The 22,616-nt window shown below is 46.6% G+C and overlaps 1 protein-coding gene across 1 annotated transcript in view; it reads left to right on the top strand.

The window, feature by feature from the left end:
• Positions 1-22,616, top strand: part of PHIP (PHIP subunit of CUL4-Ring ligase complex) — a 296,706-nt gene that overhangs the window by 247,713 nt on the left and 26,377 nt on the right. Inside the window, exons 31-32 of the mRNA XM_074948017.1 lie at positions 1,752-1,872; positions 20,963-21,088. Of these exons, the coding sequence (XP_074804118.1) occupies positions 1,752-1,872; positions 20,963-21,088 (247 nt within the window). The remainder of the gene's footprint in view (positions 1-1,751; positions 1,873-20,962; positions 21,089-22,616) is intronic.

Genomic DNA, 22,616 nt, shown 5'->3' with positions numbered 1-22,616 from the left:
ACTAATTCTGTCATTAACATAGTCAAAGGTATGCATATATCATTGATGCATATGTTGAATAACTTTAGGTGTCTTGTGATAAGATGGCTGTTGAAATGTGCATAGTTAATTCTTGTGTGTCTGTATGGTACTTAAATGTGTGAACTATTATAAACAAAAATTTGGTTTAACAGGGATTAAGATTGGTTAAGTGTGACATCCCCCTAATGCAAAAAAACAAGGAAATGTGAAGTTGTGGGACACCTTGGTGGTACCTGAATGCTTATACAGCATGTTTTCTTTGATGGGGACACACTGCATCTTCACAAGAAACTACCTTCTGACCCCAACAAATAAGGAAACACACTACACATAACTCATTAATCTCCCTCTTTCAGAATAATGTAAAACGTTAATTACAAAAGGAGTTAGCAGATACCAGCAGTGATATGTGTAGTATGTTATGTGCTTCTGGAGGAAGTATGAAGTTGTAATTAAGGTTTCCACTACTGTGCCTCCATAGTAAGAGTAATGGTATATTTAAATTATCTTAGCTGGTTCTTTCCATAGTCTGTGTGAGGTTTTGTTTTTTTAACTACTACTATTGTTGCTTGCTTTGTATAAAGGTTCAATTTACGGTAGCAATCTTAAGAGTAGATTTTTAACTGCAATAGAGCATTCTGTTTCACCTTTTTCTTAGAAGATCAGTTCATCTAGCAACTAATTTTTGTCAATTCTTGTTTTTAAAAATATATTTTAAATATATTTTAGAGTTTAAAATGTTTGTACTAATTTTTTTCATTCCTTCCCCTATAAAATCAGGTATTGTAAGAACCATAAGTCCAGTTGGACAAGTGGAGGGAAAGAAAAATAAAGCCTATGAAGCCTTCACTTGTTTGAATTCCCTTATCTTCTGGCATATTGTTTTTCTGCTTGTATCATATTTGTCTTTGTCCTAAATTCCTTGTAAATTCCTCTGGGCAGAGACTACAGCTTTTATAGTAACAGTCTAAAGAATTGCTTTGCACATTAAAATTTGAGAACTTTGAAGATGAGGGAGTGATAATGCAGGGGTTCTCAACCTTTTTGTTGCCAAAGCCCCCCCTCAACAGGCTATAAAAACGCTGCAGCCCCCCACTGCTCCTGGCTTGGGGGGCGGCCTCTGGCTTCAGCCCTGAGACGCTCCCGACTGGGGAAGCAGGGGCGGCTTTAGCCCCACGTCGCTCCTGGCTTCAGCACTAGGGCTTGGGGCACCAGCTTTTAGCTGTGGAGCTCCATGGCCTCCCTGAAAGGGCTCATGGACCCCCCCAGTTGAGAACCGCTGTGGTAATGTCAAGATTAATTAAGTGATATTTTTCCAAAGCAGAATGAGTCAGAAGTGCACCAATTAATATCTTGGAATTGCATGTTTTGAATTATATAACTTACAGATTTGTATCTGTAGCAAGAAGTAATTCTCTTTATATTTTGAATGCACACAGCATGCTTCTCAGAGTGCAGTCTTTCATGTCCAGAGGGATGGCTCTGATTAATCACTACAGTAATCATGCTTATGGCATGTGCTACAGCACGTGTGTGTGTATAAAATTTCACTAATATTTTAAAATATGTAATGTTGGCTTTTCTTGTTTGTTTCTGTCACTTACTATTTGTATTCTAAGCTTCAAGGAGTGTGTGGGTGGGGAGGGGTGTTGAAAATAAAAAAGATCTGAAACAGACTATTAAAGCGCTGGTTTTATGTGATATAACATTGAATTTTCATTTGTATTTAGATATTGCTTCTGCATTTGTGGCACCTGTGGATCTCCAAGCTTATCCAATGTATTGCACTGTTGTGGCATATCCCACAGATCTCAGTACCATTAAACAAAGACTGGAAAGCAGATTTTACAGGTTAGATCCAAGTCTCTGTTACTTCTATAAAGTAGTGCCAAAGAGACCTTTTTGATTGTCCTTTTATGGGATAATGTCTTACAAAGAGATTGAAATAGGTAGACTGTGTCCATCTGTCTCATCATGCATCTATCCTTCATCTAGGTTTTCTTTTTATAAAATGTTAAAGTAGGGATTGACCAGCTGTTTTTCTTGGATGCGAATTTTAGAATATGCATTGTTCAAGTGCCTAGTGCTACAGTTGGCTCCATGTGTGTGGATCCAACTGCCGGATCAGGGTATATGTCTATAAAGTGATTTTCAAATCAAAATAATTGCATTTATGCTTTTAAAATTAAACAAAATGACTGAAAATATTTAGTTTACTGTTTAAAATTATAAATTGAAAAAATAGGCAGACTATACCTCACAGCATTTTAATGTATTTATTAGCAGTTTATAGTAAGAGTCTGCACATAACATGTACTTTTAAGACAGGTTTCAAAGTAGCAGCCGTGTTAGTCTGTATTCGCAAAAAGAAAAGGAGTACTTGTGGCACCTTAGAGACTAACAAATTTATTTGCGCATTTAAGAGAAACTGTTGGCTTGGCAGTTTAAGTCCCTTTATAAAAGTCTTATTGAATTAGGACACCATTTCATTGTAGTTGCAGACAATTTTTTGAATTTTGTTTTAACTTGTTAGCACAGTTTTCATCTCTTTTCCTAAATGACTGCTGTGTTCGGCAAATTGTCTTTAATATTCAGTATTTAATTATCTGAGATGAAGTAATTGTTCTATTAAAATACTTTGTGGAAGACTCCTCTTGATTTACAGAAGATATTTGCTTTGAGAATTTACCCCCTCCCCCCCGTGCATATGGCATGTTGTTTTGCTACTTGGGCTGAATCTGAAGATTAATATGTAGTGCTCCTTTCATACTCATACATTACTAGGATGTCATTCTAATATAAAACTGTTTTTTCATTGTCAGAGAAAATGGACATCAGAGGCTTTTGAACACAGATATTTACTTTTTCTCTTTCTTGCTTCTCTCTCTTCTCAGCCCATTTCTCTCTTTCTTTCTCTGGGTATTTTTACTGGAAAGTTTACTGAAATGCTATTTCGAAATTAGAAATTATTTACTAAAATTGCCAAATACACATATACTGTTCTGTTCTAAGATAATATGTTCCAAGACGTATGTCTAATTTTTAAAAATAGTATTAATCATAAGACAATATTTATCTGCCCTAGGAATTTTATGCAAACTGAAGATTTGGTTCTTCTTCAAGTAATGTCCCTATAGATGCTCCACTTCAGGTGCATGTGCACCCCATGTGCTTTTGATCAGAAACCTTCGATAGCAGTGTCCATTCGGCCTGCACATGGGTCCCTTACCTCCCATACCGACATCAAGGCTATATAGGTCTGTGCAAGAGAACCACCCTCAGTTCCTTCTCAACTGCCTTGATCTGAGACAGACCCTGAGTGTGTCTGCCTCAAGTGTGCCTCAGCTAAAAGCATTTTTCCTGATTGCTAGTTTAGTTCAGTTTAGTTCGTAAATTAGATTAGATTAGTTTAGTGGTTGAGAGGATTTGTTTTGTTCCGCTCCCCTCCCTCTAGGGAGGGTTGCCCAAATGCACTGCCTCAGCTACACGGTGTAGCCCATCTTGATGACTGGCTCCTCATGGGTCTCTCACAGCGCGAAGTCACCTCTGTGATCCTTGCCCTTCGCACGCTGCTGACGTCTCTGGGTATCTGCATCAACAAGGACAAGTTGGTGCTGACACCTACACAGAGAATGCACTTTATCGGCGTGCATCTCAACTCCGTTGCAGCCAGGACTTTCCTCCCAGCAGACTGCTTCGCAGTACTGACATCTGTCATCACGGATCTGTATCGCAGACCCTGTACCACAGTCCACCGCTGTCTCTCTCCCCTCAGCCATATGGTTGCCTAGACCTATGTGACACCTAATGCACATCTCCACATGCGTTGGCTTCAGGTGTGGCTTCTTTCCATCTACAGACACAGCATGGACCATATGCAGACCAGAATTGTCTTTCCCCAGTCCATGCTATCTTCCCTCGCATGATGGACCGATCCTTCCAAGGTCTTAAGCAGCAGCCCACTCTCATACCACAAATCACCATCACGACAGATGCCTCCCTTACAGATTGGGGAGCCCACCTGGACCACCACACAGCCCAGGGTCCCTGGATGTCAAGGGAGGCCAGAATGGACATAAACGTGCTAGAGCTCTGGGCAGTCCATTTTGTATGTCCGGCCCTTCTCTCACTTGTCCAATCCTTCCACGTTCAACTCCTTCCCAACAACATCACAGCAGTCGTGTATGTCAACAAGCAGAGCGGTACCAAGTCTCTCTCCCTCAGCTCCAAGTCCGTACACCTCTGGAACTGGTGCATCAAACACCACATAATTCTTCAAGCCATGTACCTCCCTGGCACCTAGAACTCCCAGGCTGACTAACTCAGCTAGGCACTCTACATCAATCACGAGTGAGAGCTACACGGCACCACACTACAGTACTTCTTCAAGCTCTGGAGCATCCCTTAATGGAACCTCTTTACCACGTCTGAGAACAGGAAACTGCCCCTCTATTGTTCCAGAGGGGCAATAAGGGAGGACTTGCATGGTGATGCTCTCCTCCTCCCCTGGAGCGGAGACCTTCGCTATGCCTTCCCTCCCATTCCCTTTCTTCCGCAAGTGCTGTGCAAGATTTGCCGAGACAGAGTCACAGTACTACTCGTAGCCTCGTCAGTTCTGGTTCATGGACCTCCTTTGACTCTCCACCCACACACGGATCTGTCTTTGCACACTCCCAGATCTACTCACACAAGATCTGGGGATACTCGGGCATCCCAAACTGAATTCTCTTCACCTCATGGCCTGGTATTTGGATGGGTGTCAAGGGTAGACCGGGCATGCTCCACCCTGGTGCGGCGAATCCTTACTCAAAGTAGGAGAGAATCCACCAGGGCATTCTACCAAGCGAAATAGAGATGCTTCAGCTATGGGCTCACCATCACTCACTGAACATAGTATTTATACCAGTTGTCCTGAACTACCTTCTCACCCTCAAAATGTCCTACAGCCCCTCAACTCTGAATGGGTGCAGCAGTCAGTACCTTTCTTCCCCCTGTTGACAGCACCTTCGTCTTTACTCACCCCACCACCGTCCGCTTCATGAAGGGTTTACTCAATACCTTCCCACCAGTACTGAAGCCCACACCCATATAGGACCTTAATCTCATCCTCCCGCTTTCACAAAACCATCCTTTAAACTGTTGGCAACATGCTCTCTCTCCCACCTCTCAATGAAAGTGACATTCCTGGTAGCCATAACTTCAGCCAGGCGGGTCAGTGAGCTGGCAGCTATGATGGCAAATCCCCCTTACACCACATTCCAAAAGGACAAGGTGTCCCTGGGACTCCATGCAAAATTTTCCCAAAGATCGTGTAGGCATTCCACCTGAACCAGTGCATCAATCTACCTATTTTCTACCCAAACCGCACACCTCCCACACTGACAGGGTCCTACATTCCCTCAATGTCCATCATGCATTGGCTTTCTACCTTCACAGGACTCAATCCTTTCGCACATCGCCGAAGCTCTGCATGGCCATTGCTGAACGGTCGAAGGGTCAAGCCTTCTCTTCCTAACGAATCTCCAGATGAGTCTCAGGGTGCATCCAAGAATGCTACAACCAATCTGGTGTACCCTCACTTGATAGAGTCTACGTGAGCACAGGCCACCACATCGGCCTCACTAGCAGATGTATCCTGGCAAGACTTCTGTCGTACAGCCACCGGGCACTCCGTCCACACCTTCACAACACACTATGCCATCACACAAGCAGCAGCTACAGATGTAGCAGTTGGCCAAGCCGTTCTGAGGACCACGCTTCCATTAGCGTTCTCGCACCCACATCCACACTGATGGCTGCTCGCAAATCACCCACATGTGGAATACACATGGGGACCATCTCTCGAAGCAGAGGAGGAGGTTACTTACCTGTAATTGGAAGTTCTTCGAGATGTGCAGTCCTTATCTGTATTCCACTACCTGCCTTCCATCCTCTCTGCTTTAGACTACATTCTAAAATGGTAACAGGGAGACTGGAGATGCGTGGACCCGTACTACCTATTATACCCTCAGCAGGGAGAATGAGGGGACACAGATACACATGTGGGTCAACGGACACTGCTAAGAAATATTTTCAGACTCAGGTGCATGGTGTGCATGTGCATCCACGTGTTGAAATACAGATAGGGACCACACACCTCAAAGAACCTCCAGTTACAGGTCAGCAACCTCCACATATTACCTCACCCATCCTGTCTCTCTAGTACCCTGGTACCAACACTGGTACAACATCACTGTATATACATTGTTAAGTAAATCCTATTTTTACTAGATTTGTCCATGGTGTTGGCAAACCCTGAAGGGGTAACAAGATTTTCTTCTTTGACTGATGTTCCCAATGTGTATTCCACACATAGATACGCATGCACACTATGTACTTAAGTCCAGAATTTTTTGCAATCAGTGTCCATTGGCCTGCACTTGCACTGTAGCTCTCCTCATGCTCTGAACCGAGGGCATATAGGGCTTTATGGGCGAATGCTTCTCCAGTTAAGACTGCAGCATGCCCTGAGTCAGAATCTGCAGTGTTCTCAGCTTCTTTTTACTGTGTTATTCCTGTAAGAATTGTTTGTAGTTAGTTTTTAGTAGTTTTCCCTTGAGAAGTCTGGGGTTACGCTTACGATTCCAGGGTTCAAAAAGTGTGTTTCCTGCCCTCTCTCCTTTTCTGTGAGCAACAAACATCAACGCTATCTCTGTTGCCTGGGTGAGGCTCACATTTCTGCCAACTGCAGCATCTGTTGCTCTTTTCCCCCTAGAACTCCTGAGGGTTGGGAACTGAGACTCAAAAAACACCTCATGGAGAAGGTAGTGAAGCCCCAATCCAGTCCGGGCTGCAGACCCCCACCCGTACATCAGCCACAACAAGTGGGCAGCACTTCTCCAAGAACAAGCTCGGGAACAGAGGCAAGTCTCTTAAGCCGAAAGAGAAGGCTTCACAGGATAGTAAAGGACATTCTCATAGACATACGGCCAAGTCATTTGTGTCTAAGTCTATCCCAAAAAGAAGGGATCCCTCCCCAACCTCATCAGAGTTGGGAGAGCCAGTGCACATGAGTGCTAAAGTCTTATACCTGCTTAAATCTTCTTGACAAGATAAGGAGGTGTGCAAGGGTACAGATCCAACAGTTCTGACACCAGCTCCAGTGGTGAATACGTGAGACAGACAGCTCCTGGTGCTTCCATCTACTTCAGTACTGATGTCAGTGCAGCCTCAGAGAGAGCCGACAGCCAGGGTGACCAGAGAGGCTTCAGCTCAACCAGTGGACTCTCATATTCCCAGACAGTCAGAGACATATGTCTCCCCAGAAGACATTTTTGCTCTCCCTTCTCTGCATTCACCATTCTTATCGGGTCCATCTATATTCCAGGACATGGTTACACTGGAGGAGGAGTCTGTCACAAGGAGACAGTCATTCCCCTATTCCACCTGCCGGCCTTGAAGCATAGCCATTGGTACTGTCGGTCCCATGGGTAATTAGGGATCCAGCCTTCTCTTCCGATGAGTTGGAGGCTCCCCAGGAGCCTCTGAGGCACCGAAGAGAGGCGACCCTGGACAGAAGCCCTAGAAGGTCAGGATTCCAGGCTCCAATCCAACACAATTGGCCCAGGGACACATGGTACCCTATGCTGTGGGGTCCCCTCTGCTGGTGGATCCATCTTACTGGCAATATTGTGGACTGTGGGAGCCCTACCTCAGACACCCAGGATCAGTGCTTGAGTCCTGCTTGCCATCGCCTGGCCACATGCAACCAACCCCATATGAGTATTCAGAGAAGGAAGGTGAGCCAGATCCAACGGTTCTGGGAGCAATCTCAACATCATCACGGGATGAATTGGTCACTCTATCTTCTCTGTCTCCACCAGATGAGTTTAAACAATACCAAAATCTCATGCACAAGGTGGCAGCAGAGATACAAATCTAGCTGGAGGAAATTCAGGAGTCCCAGCAAAGCTTACTAGTCACACTGCAGCCCTCTGGTCCCAGTAGAGTGGCCCTTCTCATCAACGAGGCCGTCATGGACCCAGCAAAGGTAGTTTAGCACACTCCTGCTTCTCGTACTCCCACTCCTAAGAGGGCTGAGAAGTGCTATTTTGTCCCATCCAAAGGGGAGAGTTCTAGTTCTCTCACCCTTCGCCAAACTCCTTGGTGGTGAGGTGGCTACTGAGCAGTCTACGCAACAGCATCCAAATGCTGCTACTCCTGATAAGGGACACATGAGACTCGACCTTCTGCCTCCCTTCAGTTCAGGATCTCTAATTATCAGGTCCTCTTGGACAAATATGGTTTGATCAATTATACTAGATTTCTAGAGTTTAAGGACAAGCTCTCTGAGGAGGATAGAGCCTATTTCCAGGCCTTAGTGGATGCGGGCAAATGGGTGGCCAAAACTTCCCTCCAATCTGTAGTGGACTCAGCAAATACCACATTGAAGGGCATGGTTACGGCCATTGTCATTAGGAGAGGCTCGTGTTTGCGATCCTCAGGTTTCCCTAGAGAGGTGCAGAGTGCCATCCAAGATCTGCACTTCGATACTAACAATTGTGACAGAGTCGGGACAGATGGCTACAGGAGAGTGATAGAAGGCAGATATATTAGCCCCAGGTTAAGTAGGTCCCTTTTCCCTGGGTAAGGTAAGAGGGAAGTTTCCAGAATAATCAGGAACTTTCTAGAATCAATTAAGGCAGGCAAATCAGGGTACCTGGGTTTAAAAAGGAGCTCACTTCAGTTTGTGGTGCGTGTGTGAGGAGCTGGGAGCAAGAGGCACTAGGAGCTGAGAGTGAGAAGGCGTACAGCTGGAGAACTGAGGAGTACAAGCATTATCAGACACCAGGAGGAAGGTCCTGTGGTGAGAATAAAGAAGATGTTGAGAGGAGGCCATGGGGAAGTAGCCCAGGGAGTTGTAGCTGTTGCACAGCTGTTCCAAAGGCACTCTAGACAGCTGCATTCCACAGGGCCCTGGGCTGGAACCCAGAGTGGAGGGCAGGCCTGGGTTCCCCCCAAACCTCCCAACTCCTGGTCAGACACAGGAGGAGTTGACCTGTACTGTGGGTTTACAAAAACGGCCAAACTGAGGGCTGCCGTGAGTCTCCGAGGCGAGCAAATCCACCAATAAGTTGAAGACCCACCAAGGTAGAGGAGGAACTTTGTCACAATGGTGTCAGGGGTGGGATTTGGTGTGCACAGCACGGCGGAAGGAGGGTGGTGTTGTTACTTTTTTTTAAAAAAAAGAGAGGGTTTTTTTTTTTTTCCCTCACCACATTGGAGGAGGTAGTGCGGGCACTACAAGCCACGGCCCTCCAGCAGGAGGCTACCCGTGTCCAGGCAGCCGCCCAACAGGAGGCAGTGTGGCTGCAGCAAGAGACTAATCACCTGCTGATGGACCAGGCCGCTCAAGACCTTGCTATGTTGCGGGAACTGGTAAATCAAGTGAAGGTCCTTATGGAGATGAACCACGGCCATGATGGGACGTGGATCATACGGGCCAGAATTGCCTGCAGAAAATGACGGGGGAGGATGATGTAGAGGCATATCTCCTGGCCTTGGAGAGGACAGCCCTACGGGAGGCCTGGCCTCGAGATCAGCGGTCTCGCATCCTTGCCCCATTCCTGTGTGGGGAGGCCCAGAAGGCCTACTATGATTTGCCTGAAGAGGCTGCGGCAGACTTCCCCAGCTGAAAGCAGAGATCCTGGCCAGATCTGGGGTAACGACCGCAGTGCGGGCCCAGCGATATCATGAGTGGAGGTACCAGGAAAACAAAACCCCGCGGTCCCAATTATATGACCTCATCCATCTCGCATGAAAGTGGTTATGAACTGAGTCCCGGAGTCTGGAGGAGATACTAGCGGTTCTTGTCATCGACGGGTACATGAGAGGATTACCACTAGACCTTCACCCTGGGGAAGCCAGAACTAACTCTCCACCTACAACGAGATTGTCGCACTGGTAGAGAGGTGAAGGACGGCAAGGGAGCTGACCTGACCAGTTAAGGAAGAAGCACCCCGGGTTAAACTAGCAGCACCAAGCCCTAGAGCTCGGGTGACTGGGCCACCAGGAGAGCCCAGGTGGAAAAAGAGAGGGGCTGAAGGCCCACCAGAAGCCACAGAGAGTCAGAGCACTGAGGGGGAAGAGGATCGTGATGTTAGACTGCCCAAACCAAGAGACCAGGGAATGCATAGGGCTCCATACAGATGTTACGCTTGCGGGGAGAGGGGACACATAGCTGGACAGTGTCCCAATGCCGAGGAGCCTATGCAGTGTAACCTGGGGAACTGGACAGACCCATGCTCCCTAATCCACCTTGTGGGGGGTCTCACTAACCCCCCTTGTGGGGGGTCTCACTAACCCCACATATGTACACCAGACCAGTGAAGCTAAATGGGGTAGAGACCACGGCACTGGTTGATTCGGGAAGTGCTATCACGCTTGTCTCGGGGAAGCTCGTGAAGCGTAGTCAGCTGCTGTGGGCTAAGCGTACAGGGATAACATGCGTCCATGGGACAGTTGGTTGTTACCCCACCATCCCAGTAAAAATCGAGATTCAGAGGAACACTACTGAGGTAGCAGCAGGTGTAGTCCCTAAACTCCCACACCCAGTGCTCATAGGGAGGGACTTCCCAGGGTTTGGAGACTTATTCCCGGTAGGGGAATTGGAGAAAGGGGGAAACCCTGAAGTTAGTGAGGCATCCACAGTAGACTGTCAACCCCCAATCTTCTCTGAAATATCCCCAGATTTGTTCTCCACTCCCAGACAGGATAGGAAGTCGAAAAGGGAAAGGAGGGCAGCTAAGGCCTTGGAACCCGAATACTGACTCAAAGCCAGAGGGTCGCTCTCATAGATAGGTGGACCCGAGCAACTGAAAAGGAGGCCACCCAGGAGGGAGAAGCACCCGAGTCTGACCCACAGCCTAACGCCTCTGAACCAGTAGAGGCAACAGAGACTGGCCCCCCAGATCTTGGGCAGATTAGCCCCGGGAGAGGAAATTTTGGACGGGAGCAGGCTGAAGACCCAAGGTACGACAACATTAGGAAGGAGATGACCGAAATAGATGGGGTCCCCGTGGAAGGGAAAACCCAGGGACCAGGACCCTATTTCATAATGAAGAAGAATCTCTTATACCAGGTCGCACCAGTACAGGGCAGAAGGTACAGCAGATCTTAGTACCTCAAAAACACCAGAATGCTGTATTAAGTCTGGCCCATATTCATCTTTTTGGGGGACATTTGGGGGTAGAGAAGACCCTGGCACAGGTCCTGCGATGATTCTTCTGGCCCAGAGTACATGAAGAAGTGAGGAGGTACTGTGCGTCCTGCCCGGAGTGTCAGCTGCACAGTCCCCGTCCCCACTTGAGGGCACCTTTAGTACGCTTTCCCATCATAGAGGTCCCCTTTGAGCGAATAGCCATGGACCTAGTGGGACCCCTGGAGAAGACAGCCCGGGGCCACCAATATATACTTGTCGTTCTGGATTATGCTACTCGCTACCCAGAAGCCGTCCCCCTGCGGAACACAGCCTCTAAAATGATAGCTAAAGAGTTGGTGGGGATCTTTGCCCGAGTGGGGCTACGAAAGGAGATATTAACAGACCAAGGTACCCCATTTACGTCAAAGCTAGTGAAGGACCTCTGTACGCTGCTCCATATCCATACCCTGAGAACTCAGTCTATCATTCACAGACCGATGGGCTGGTAGAAAGGTTTAACCGAACCCTCAAGGCAATGATAAGGAAAGTGGTAAATCGGGACGGGAAGGATTGGGACACCCTACTACCCTACCTTATGTTTGCAATCCGGGAGGTACCTCAGGCCTCAACTGGGTTTTTCCCCTTTGATTTATTATATGGTGCCACCCCTGTGGCATACTAGATATCGTGAAAGAAATCTGGGAAGAGGAACCCAATGAGGGGAGAAATATAATTGACTGTGTGTTGCAGAGAACGGATAGCCCGGGTCACCCCTATTGTACGGGAACATTTGGAAAAGGTGCAGGAGGCCCAGCAAACCCATTACAATTGCCAGGCAAAAGTCCGACAGTTCCAACCAGGGGATCAGGTGTTGGTGTTGGTATCCGTGGCAGAAAGCAAGCTTTTGGCCCAATGGCAGGGGCCCTATGAGGTGGTTGAACCCATAGGGGAAGTAACCTACAAGTTGCGGCAGCCAGGATGCCGGAAACAAGAGCAAATTTATCACATTAACCTCTTAAAGCCTTGTCACCAACAAGAGGCGTGTGTAGTGGCCCAAGAGACCCCAATCCAGGGAAATAACATGCAGGAGCAGATCAGGATATCCACTGATCTGACACCAAACCAGAAGAAGGAGGTAACTGAGATGATCAACTGATACCAGGACGTGTTTTCAACCAAACCAGGTCGGACCACCGAAACAAATCACCACATTATCACAGACCTTGGGACAAAGGTAACTTTAAGGCCCTATCGGGTCCCAGCGGCAAAAAGGGAGGAGATCAAGGCAGAGGTAAAAAGGATGTTGGAGCTGGGAGTCATCGAAGAGTCCCATAGTCAGTGGTCAAGCCCGATTGTGTTGGTGCCCAAACCTGATGGCACCACTAGGTTTTGTAATGACTTTCACCGGCTGAATGAGATATCCAAATTCGATGCATACCCCGTATCGATGAGTTAGTTGACCGCCTGGGCAACGCCCGATTTTTGACCACCCTTGATTTAACGAAGGGATACTGGCAGATTCCCCTTGCCAAAGATGCGAAAGAAAAAATGGCATTCTCTACCCCAGAGAGTCTGATTGAATATACTGTTCTTCCTTTTGGACTGCATGGGGCACCTGCCACCTTCCAGCATCTTATGGACAAGCTCCTACGACCCCATACCAGTTATGCAGCGGCATACCTGGGATGATGTGATTATTCACACCCCCGATTGGGAAACCCACTTGGAAAAGGTGGAAGCGGTTCTGAACACACTAAGACAGGCTGACCTCACAGCCAACCCAGCCAAGTGTGCTATAGGGCTAGCCGAGGCTAAATACCTTGGCTACATTGTAGGAAGGGGTATGGTCAAGCCCCAACTAAACAAACTAGAGGCTATCCAAAATTGACTCCGGCCGAATCAGAAAAAGCAAGTCTGGGCATTCCTGGGTCTGGTGGGGTCCTACCGACGATTTATTCCCCATTTTGCTACCAGAGCGAGTCCCCTGACAGACCTGATAAAAGCCCGGGGTCCGGACATGGTGAAGTGGACAGATGCCGCAGAGAAAGCATTCATGGATCTACGGACAGCCCTCTGCAGTAACCCTGTGCTTATAGCCCGAGACTTCAACAAAGAATTCATTTTACAGACAGATGCATCTGAAGTAGGATTGGGAGCTGTCCTATAGCAGATGGTCGGAGATGAAGAACACCCAATCCTCTACCTCAGCAGGAAACTCCTCCCGAGAGAGCAGAAGTATGCCGTAGTTGAAAGAGAGTGCCTTGCTATGAAATGGGCCATGGAAACACTTCATTAATACCTACTGGGACAACAGTTTTCCCTTGTGACCGACCATGCACCCCTCCAGTGGATGCAGCGAAATAAAGAGAAGAACGCAAGGGTGACCAGATGGTTCCTGTCCCTACAACCTTTCCAATTCACCATACAACACCAGGCTGGAAAGCCACCATGGCAATGCAGATGGCTTGTCACGGGTACACTGCCTGACATCCCAAGTTGCCCAACCCCATGTTGTTGAGCAGAGGCGGGAGATATGTGACAGGGTCAGATGGCTACAGGAGAGTGATAGAAGGCAGATATATTAGCCCCAGGTTAAGTAGGTCCCTTTTCCCAGGGTAAGGTAACAGGGAAGGTTCCAGAACAATCAGGAACCTTCTGGAGACAATTAAGACAGACAGGCTGATTAGAACACCTGCAGCCAATCAAGAAGCTGCTAGAATCAATTAAAGCAGGCTAATCAGGGCACCTGGGTTTAAAAAAAGGAGCTCACTTCAGTTTGTGGTGCGTGTGTAAGGAGCTGGGAGCAAGAGGCACTAGGAGCTGGGAGTGAGAACGCATACTGTTGGAGGACTGAGGAGTACAAGAATTATCAGACACCAGGAGGAAGATCCTATGGTGAGGATAAAGAAGGTGTTGGGAGCAGGCCATGGGGAAGTAGCCCAGGGAGTTGTAGCTGTCGCACAGCTGTTCCAGGGGGCACTCTAGACAGCTGCATTCCACAGGGCCCTGGGCTGGAACCTGGAGTAGAGGGTGAGCCCGGGTTCCCCCCAAACCGCCCAACTCCTGATCAGACACAGGAGGAGTTGACCTGTACTGTGGGTTCACAAAAACGGCCAAGCTGAGGGCTGCCGTGAATCTCCGAGGCGAGCAAATCCGCCAATAAGCGGAAGACCTACCAAGGTAGAGGAGGAACTTTGTCACACAACCTATTCCTTGAGAAAACAGATGAGTTTCTCCACTCCCTCAAAGATTCAGAAACAATGCTTTACTTGCTGAGCATTTATACCCCTGTTCCCAAGAGGAAGCATCATAGACAGGTATATACGTCAAAACCAACTTTTCAGCCCGTTTATCATTAAGTCCTTAGGAGCCACCATACAAGAGACAGATGGTGTATAGATTCAGGAATCCAGCCTTGGCAACATCCACTGCTGTTTCATGCTCTAATCCCCAGGGGAAAAGTTTCTTTTGATGGGGCTGTTTAGACCTATGTCACTTTATTGATGCCTTTCCTGTCTCCTATTTAGGTGTTTGGAGGCCGCCTTCCTCAATTAGTCAAAAACTGGACATCCCAAACTACAAACAAATCGCATTAGGGGTTATCCATGGTGACTATTCCAATTACTGACATTTCCTTCCCAGTTCTTCTTCAGGGATTTTACAACAGGAAGTGAACTCCCTGCACCTCAGGGGAGCCATAGAAAAAGTTCCATCTCAATACCATGGGAAGGGATTCTATTCCTGTTACTTCCTGATTCCCAAGAATAATGGAGGCCAGTTCTCAGTCTGTGTCAGTTAAGTTTATTCAAAATCTAAAATTCCACATGATCTCCTTGGCATCGATGATTATCTCATTAGAGGAGGGCAAATGGTTCACGGCTCTCGATGTGAAAGATGCATATTTTCATATAGATATTCATCCAGTTCACAGGAGTTTCCTTGGGTTCCTCTTTGATCACGACCATTAACAATTCAGAGTCCTCCCCTTTGGTCTGGGCGCAGCACCCGGGGTGTTTACAACATTTTCTCAGTTATGGCTGCTGGGATGAAAAGAGAAGGATTTACAGTCTTCTCATACCTCAGTGACTGGCTTCTCAGAGGCAACTTTAAAAAGGGAAGAAGGGGAATCTGGGGAACTACAGACCTATCAGCCTCACCATTTTGAAGCACTTGGAGGAGAGGAAGGTAATCAGGAACAGTCAACATGGATTCACCAAGGGCAAGTCATGCCTGGCCAACCTGATTGCCTTCTATGATGAGATAACTGTCTCTGTGGCTATGGGGAAAACAGTGGACATGATTTACCTTGACTTTATCAAAGCTTTTGATACAGTCTCCCACAGTATTCTTGCCAGCAAGTTAAAGAAGTATGGGTTGGATGAATGGACTATAAGATGGATAGAAAGCTGGCTAGATCGTCAGGCTCAACGGGTAGTGATCAACGGCTCAGTGTCTAGTTGGCAGCTGGTATCAAGCGGAGTGCCCCAGGGGTCAGTCCTGGGACCAGTTTTGTTCAACATCTTCATTAATGATCTGGATGATGTGATGGATTGCACCCTCAACAAGTTCGCGGATGACTCTAAGCTGGGGGGAGAAGTAGATACGCTGGAGGGTAGGGATAAGGTCCAGAGTGACTTAGACAAATTGGAGGATTGGGCCAAAAGAAATCTGATGAGGTTCAGCAAGGACAAGTGTAGAGTCCTGCACTTAGGACGGAAGAATCCCATGCACTGCTACAGGCTGGGGACCGACTGGCTAGGCGGCAGTTCTGTACAACAGGACCTGGGGATTACAGTGGACGAGAAGCTGAATATGAGTCAACAGTGTGCCCTTGTTGCCAACAAGACTAACGGCATATTGGGCTGCATTAGTAGGAGCCACTGCCAGCAGATGGAGGGAAGTGATTATTCCCCTCTATTCGGCACTGGTGAAGCCACAGCTGTAGTATTGCGTCCAGTTTTGGGCCCCCCACTACAGAAAGGATGTGGACAAATTGGAGAGAGTCCAGCGGAGGGCAACAAAAATGATTAGGGGGCTGGGGCACATGACTTATGAGGAGAGACTGAGGGAACTGGGCTTATTTAGTCTGCAGAAAAGAAGAATGAGGGGGGATTTGAGAGCAGCCTTCAACTGTCTGAAGGCAGGTTCCAAAAAGGATGGAGCTAGGCTATTCTCAGTGGTGGCAGATGACAGAACAAGGAGCAGTGGTCACAAGTTGCAGTGGTGGAGGTCTAGGTTGGATATTAGGAAAAACTATTTCACTAGGAGGGTAGTGAAGCACTGGAATGGGTTACAATGGAGGTGGTGGAATCTCCATCCTTAGAGTTTTTAAGGCCCAACTTTACAAATCCCTGGCTGGGATGATTTAGTTGGGGTTGATCCTGCTTTGAGCGGGGGGTTGGATTAGATGACCTCCTGAGGTCTCTTCCAACCCTAATCTTCTATGATCCTGTAACTCCTAAAAGGAGGTCCACAGGGCAATCTGTGTTCTGCTCAATCTTTTACCTTCCTTAGGTGTCTGCATCAATCACGCAAAATCCATGTTGGCCCACATGAGGTGCATAGACTTCATAAGGGTGACATTAGACTCAACTACACAAGAGCGTATCTACCTCTCAAAAGGTTTCAGGCCACAAGCATTCTCATGCACCAGATCTCTGTTAGATCATCAGTCAGAACTTGCCTTTCCCTCCTTGGCCACATGACTTCATGCGCATATGTGACACCGTTCGCCAGGCTACATCTACAATGTCTAGAAGCCATAAACAAGGTCCCAGTTCCACTCACGTTACCAGGCTCTCTTGTCTGGTGGACACACCAACACCTGAAGCAACCATCATTACTGGTGCCTCCCTTTTGAGTCCAGTGTACACCTGGGAGATCATATGGTACAGGTCGTCTGGACCTCTATCAGTCTAGAATGCATATCAGCTTACTAGAACTCAGTGTGGTCCATTGAGCCTGCAATGCCTTCCTCCCATGACTCATCCAATCCAAACACTTTCAGATAACATTGGACAATATGCAGCAATATCTTATATAAAGAAGCAAGGGGGAATGAGATCTCCCTCTTTGTGCATCATATCACATAACTCCATCAACACCATACTTACTAGGGATGCAAAATTCCCTAGCAGACTGCCTGAGCAGATGTTTTTCCACAAATCACGAATCAGAGTCATGATTTGGTTATCAGTGACATGTTTGCTCAGTGGGTAATGCCAGCCTGAGACCTTTTCACCTCTCACGTGAACAGGAAGCTTCCTCAGTATTTCTCCAGAGCATCCCTGAGAAAGACTTATTGGGAGATGCCCTCATGTTGTGGAAGGGCCGCATGGGATGTGCTTTCTCTCTAGTTCCTTTGATACCACATTTTTTCCCCTGAGCTCTGCTGAGATAGAGGACAGAGCTACACTAGAAGTGCTACATCGGCACAGAGAGGTCTGCATCGGCATATTTACTCCATTGCACCCAACTGGCCAAGACAGGTCCGGTTCACTGATGCAAGGAAGCTTTCGGTAGAGCCAACCATGAACATCCGCACATTGCCGGACCTTCTAACACAGCACAGGGGCAAGGTCACAATCCAGGGCCACTGCAGTTCAGAGCCTGGTATTTGGATTGGCATCAGGGATAGAACGCTCATGTTCCAAGAGGGCAATCCATCTTTAACCAAAGTGGAAAAGATTCTACGAGAAGCTGTTCCTCAGCTAATTGGAAGCTTTCCTCAGTTTGGGTTCATCAACACAATTTGTCTCTGGACTCTGTCGGAATCCTTGATATATTAGAATTATCTCTTTACCCTTAAGCCTTTGGGTCTTGCATTCAATTTCCTGTAGGTGTATTTAGCAGCAATCAGTGCTTTCCATCCTCTAGTGCAGGGGTGGCCAACCTGAGCCTAAGAAGGAGCCAGAATTTACCAATGTACATTGCCAAAGAGCCACAGTAATACATCAGCAGCCCTCCCATCAGCTCCCCCCGCGCCCAGCACTTCCCACCCACCGGCAGCTCTGCCGATCAGCACCTCTCCCTCCCTCCCCGCACCTCCCGATCAGCTGTTTTGTGGCGTGCAGGAGGCTCTGGGGGTGGGAGCGGAGGAGCGAGGGCACAGCAAGCTCAGGGAAAGGGGCAGGAAGGGGTGGAGTGGGGGCAGGACCTGTGTCAGAGCCAGGGGTTGAGCAGTGAGCACCCCCTTGCACATTGGAAAGTTGGCGCCTGTAGCTCCAGCCCCAGAGTCTGTGCCTATGCAAGGAGCTGCATATTAACTTCTGAAGAGCCACATGTGGCTCCGGAGTCACAGGTTGGCCACCCCTGCTCCAGTGGATAACTGTATGATTTTTCACATACCATCACAACTAGATTTTTTTTAAGGGAATTCTCAGATCCTTTCCACCAGTGATGAAGTCCGCACCACAGTGGGTCCTCAGTTTTGTTCAGTTGTCTCTCACTGAGAGTCCCTTTGAGCCGCTGGCTCCATGCTCTATGATCCATCTGTCCATTAAGGTGGCCTTTCTGATAGCCATAACGTCCAGAAGAGTCAGAGAACTGGGAGCGCTTATGGCCATAAGTCATCTGGCTTGGATGTTTTAGACATAACAGATCCTGCATCTTGGCAGGGGATTAGACTTGATGACCCTTGCAGTCCCTTCTAATCCTATGATTCTATGGTGGGCCCACCATATAGTACTTTCTGTAAAGAAAAGGTCCCCCCACTCCAGATTCATACCTAAGGTAGTTTTCGAGTTTCATATGAGTCAGGTCATCCACTCCCCTGTATTTTTTCCTAAACCACGTGCCTTGGAAGAGGAGAGAGGACTGCAATCTCTGGACATCCGGAGAGCTTTGGCCTTTTATCTGCAGAGAACAAGGGACATTACAAAGACACCTAAACTATTTTTTTCCATAGAGGAATGATCAAGAGGTCAACCTATATCTGTGCATAGGCTTTTGAAATGGATCTTGCGTTGTATTACTCTGTTACCAACTAGCTGGCATCCCCCCACCAGAAGGGGTAAAGGCTCATTCCACCAGGAGCAAGCTACTTCAGCTTCATCTCTGAGTGAGATACCCATACTAGATACATGTAAGGCAGTGTGATGGGGTATGCAAACCCCACACTGGTCAACAAGGGGTTAAGGAGCTGGTCTGGGCTCAGCCAGCTCCACCCTGCCACACCTGCAAGCGATGCACAGACTAGAGGGGGAGTTTAAAGGAAGCAAAATAGCTCATTTGGGGGCAGACGAGAAGAGCGCAAATCTGCAATTCGCAGCTCCTGAGAAGAGCTGAGGGAAGGCAAGATCTCGCCCTACAACAACTGCCCAAAGGTCCCTCCCTGATAGAAGGGAGGACCTACTTCAGATACACCCCTAGAGGGAGGCATTCCTCTCTCTCTTGTATAGACTCAGTTTGTTTGTGTTAAGTCACCTAGTTTTGTTTATGGACTATCCCAGCAGAGGAGAGACCTGGAAGTGAGCTGGCTGAGGGCTAAGCAACAGGAGGAGGCAGCTGCCACCCTAAGGAAGAGGGAGCTATCACACCATGCACAGCCACAAGGAGCTACCAAGCAATGAGTTGATCCCCTGCACGTTTCCTTGCCACAGATGGTGAATTTTGGGCAATCGTGCAGTGGTAGGAAGTGGCCTTGGGAAGGCTGGCTTAAGGCACATGTGGCTGTCAGACCTTTGATAGTCCTCACAGGGCCCTGGGATAACTGCATCTCCCCTGGTGAAGTCTCTAATAATTTGCCATGAAATTTTACTTGGGACATGTCATTAGCCTTTGGAAACAAGAGACTGTTAAACTTAAGCCTAGCATATTATCACTATGTAAGGAAGAGCCTATCTTCCTTCACTTTATTTTTACACATTGTGGAATTGAGTACCATGTTCACAGAAAGCACATTTACGTAGTCTTGGTGTGCATATGCACCCAGTAGAATATATTAATTGGTCTTCCAGTTCACTCTGTCTGGTTTCATAATTATTAGGGGGGAGAAAAGGTTAGGACATGCTTCTTAGAAATTTCTTCCATAGTGCTTTGCAATTGCAAAATAAATGGAAAGTTGGGCCTACTCTCAATTTCCATACCACTCTTAAGAATGAATTTAGTTTGAAATGGGGGGTGTCCTCATTTTTTGACAATCACACAACATGGAACATAGTAATAGTTGCATCCGTTTTTTAAAATGCTTTTATGTGTGTTGTGATGCAGGCAGGGACTACTGTTCTGTAACTGGGGGGCGGTATTCATCAGAGCTACTCTAAGGGGTAAGGGAGAGAATTCTAGCTGTTGCTCTAGGACTCTGCCTATCAGAGGAAAAATTTTGTCCCCCTTACCCATCTGCTTTAGGAGGACAAGGACCAGGCCTGGGCAACAGAGAAGAGATGTAGGTAGCCAGCTGAATTGTCTGGGAAGCATGGGAAGTACATTCCTCTGAGCCATCTTCTGATTGACTAGTGGTGAGGGTCTCAAAACTCTCCCCCCCGCCCCTTTCACTCACCAGCCACATACCCTCTCCATGTACACCAGACACACATGTAGGAGCCGGAAGCAAGAGAAAGCTGCCTGCTGTTGTCCAGGTAGAGCGCTTTATAAGAGTATATGATTTCTTGCTCTAACCAAGAAATGTAATTTTTGGCTGTTATTCCTTTTTAAACTGCTTGAAAGAAGATATGGGAGACTTCTTTTAAAATTTTAACCTAGATATTATAATATGTAACTGTTCAATGTCTTCTATGTTTGTTTTTTTCCTTCCCCACAAAGGCGGCTTTCTTCACTTATGTGGGAAGTTCGGTACATAGAACATAATACACGCACGTTCAATGAACCAGGAAGCCCTATTGTTAAATCTGCCAAATTCGTTACAGATCTTCTGCTACACTTCATAAAGTGAGTTGATGAACAGATCTAATATTTTTGTTCTGTTTTCTAACAATAGATAAAAAGTGACTAGTAGCTAATTTTGCATGTTAATGTGAGCCTGCCATCTACTCTACAGAAGGTCAGAAGTGCAAAACATTTATGTTTAGAAAGGGAGAGGGGAAACTCAAAGGCTATGTAAAGAACATTGTCAGTTACTGCAAAATAGGATTCAGTTTCATGCACTGGAGTTTATAAAACAAAACATTTCAGAAACAAGGAATTGAATAATGACAAATTAGAAATTGAATCTGGACATTAACATCCTAAGGTTTTTTTCCCAGGAAGTATTTATGTAGAGTATCAAGAAATATTTGAAACTTTCTAAAAGCAGAAATGTACCAATTACTCTTGAAAGGGAAATTTCAATATTAAATTAATTATGATATATAGTCTGATTTTTCATTTCCTACATGAGCTTTCTGACAAGTGATAGATTTAGTGGTTTGTACAGGGCACAGATACGAAAACAATCTCTTGAACACAGTATTAAAACATGGAGCTAATAATACAATACTTGTAGGAATTTCATTCTAAAACCTTCCCATTTGGTGTAACTAGAGCTAGTTGGAAAATGGTAATTGTGTTTCATGAAAAATTGAAAAATGTGTGTGGTTTGCAAAACTTTTCATTTTTGATTATAATTTTAAATAAAATATTTTGAGAATTTTTGATGTAAAAACCTACTTTCAATTTATTTTCTTCCCCCTCCACTCCTTTCTCCAGTGGAAAAAAAGTAAAGGGGAAGTTTAAAACAAAAAGGTAAGGGAGTGATTTTTCAGTAGCGCAGTCATGGCCTCTTAGACCAGATGGGCCCTTCCAGTATCATATTAAAATTCAGTAGAGAATAGGAATCAGAGTCTTTGTCAGCATTTTATTTGTTTAACAATTTATTAATATACCATGCCATCTGGATCAGACCTATCTAGTCATTCTACCTCATTCTATTGAGGGAGTAGATCAAAGAGCATTAGAGAATTGTTAGTGTGCGGCAGCAGGGTCCACACGAACAATTAGTGTGCAGCAGGGAAGTGCCAAGTAGATTTACATCCCAGCTTGTCACCAATTAAATGTTTGTGTAGACAAGTCCTTAGACACATTGTATAAGAGCTGTCTGGTGCTTAAATCACAGAAATGTTTACCCAGTTCTTGTTCGTTGTTAGGAGCCACACACAGGGTACATGTCTATACTGTAGTTAAACAGCCCTTAGCCTGAGCCCAAGCCAGCTGACTTGGGCCATCCACAGGCTTTTAATTGCAGTGTACTCAATTAAACTCCATACTCATAAACTCCATACTCAACCAAAGAGCTCAAATTGGGGGTAAGGCAGGTCCCTGATAGCACTAGTGAATTAAAGAGTCCACTAGGTAAAACTACCTCCATAAGCCTCTTGCACAAAAGAAGCAAAATGGGAGCTGAAGAACAAGATCCTGTAAAAATTTCAGTAAAAGATATTGTCTGTAATCCCACCTACCCTTTGTGAGGGGAGTCCTGCAG

The sequence above is a fragment of the Natator depressus genome, chromosome 3, assembly GCF_965152275.1.
Source record: "Natator depressus isolate rNatDep1 chromosome 3, rNatDep2.hap1, whole genome shotgun sequence".
Classification (NCBI taxonomy): domain Eukaryota; kingdom Metazoa; phylum Chordata; order Testudines; family Cheloniidae; genus Natator; species Natator depressus.
This window is presented reverse-complemented; position numbering and strand designations above follow the sequence as displayed.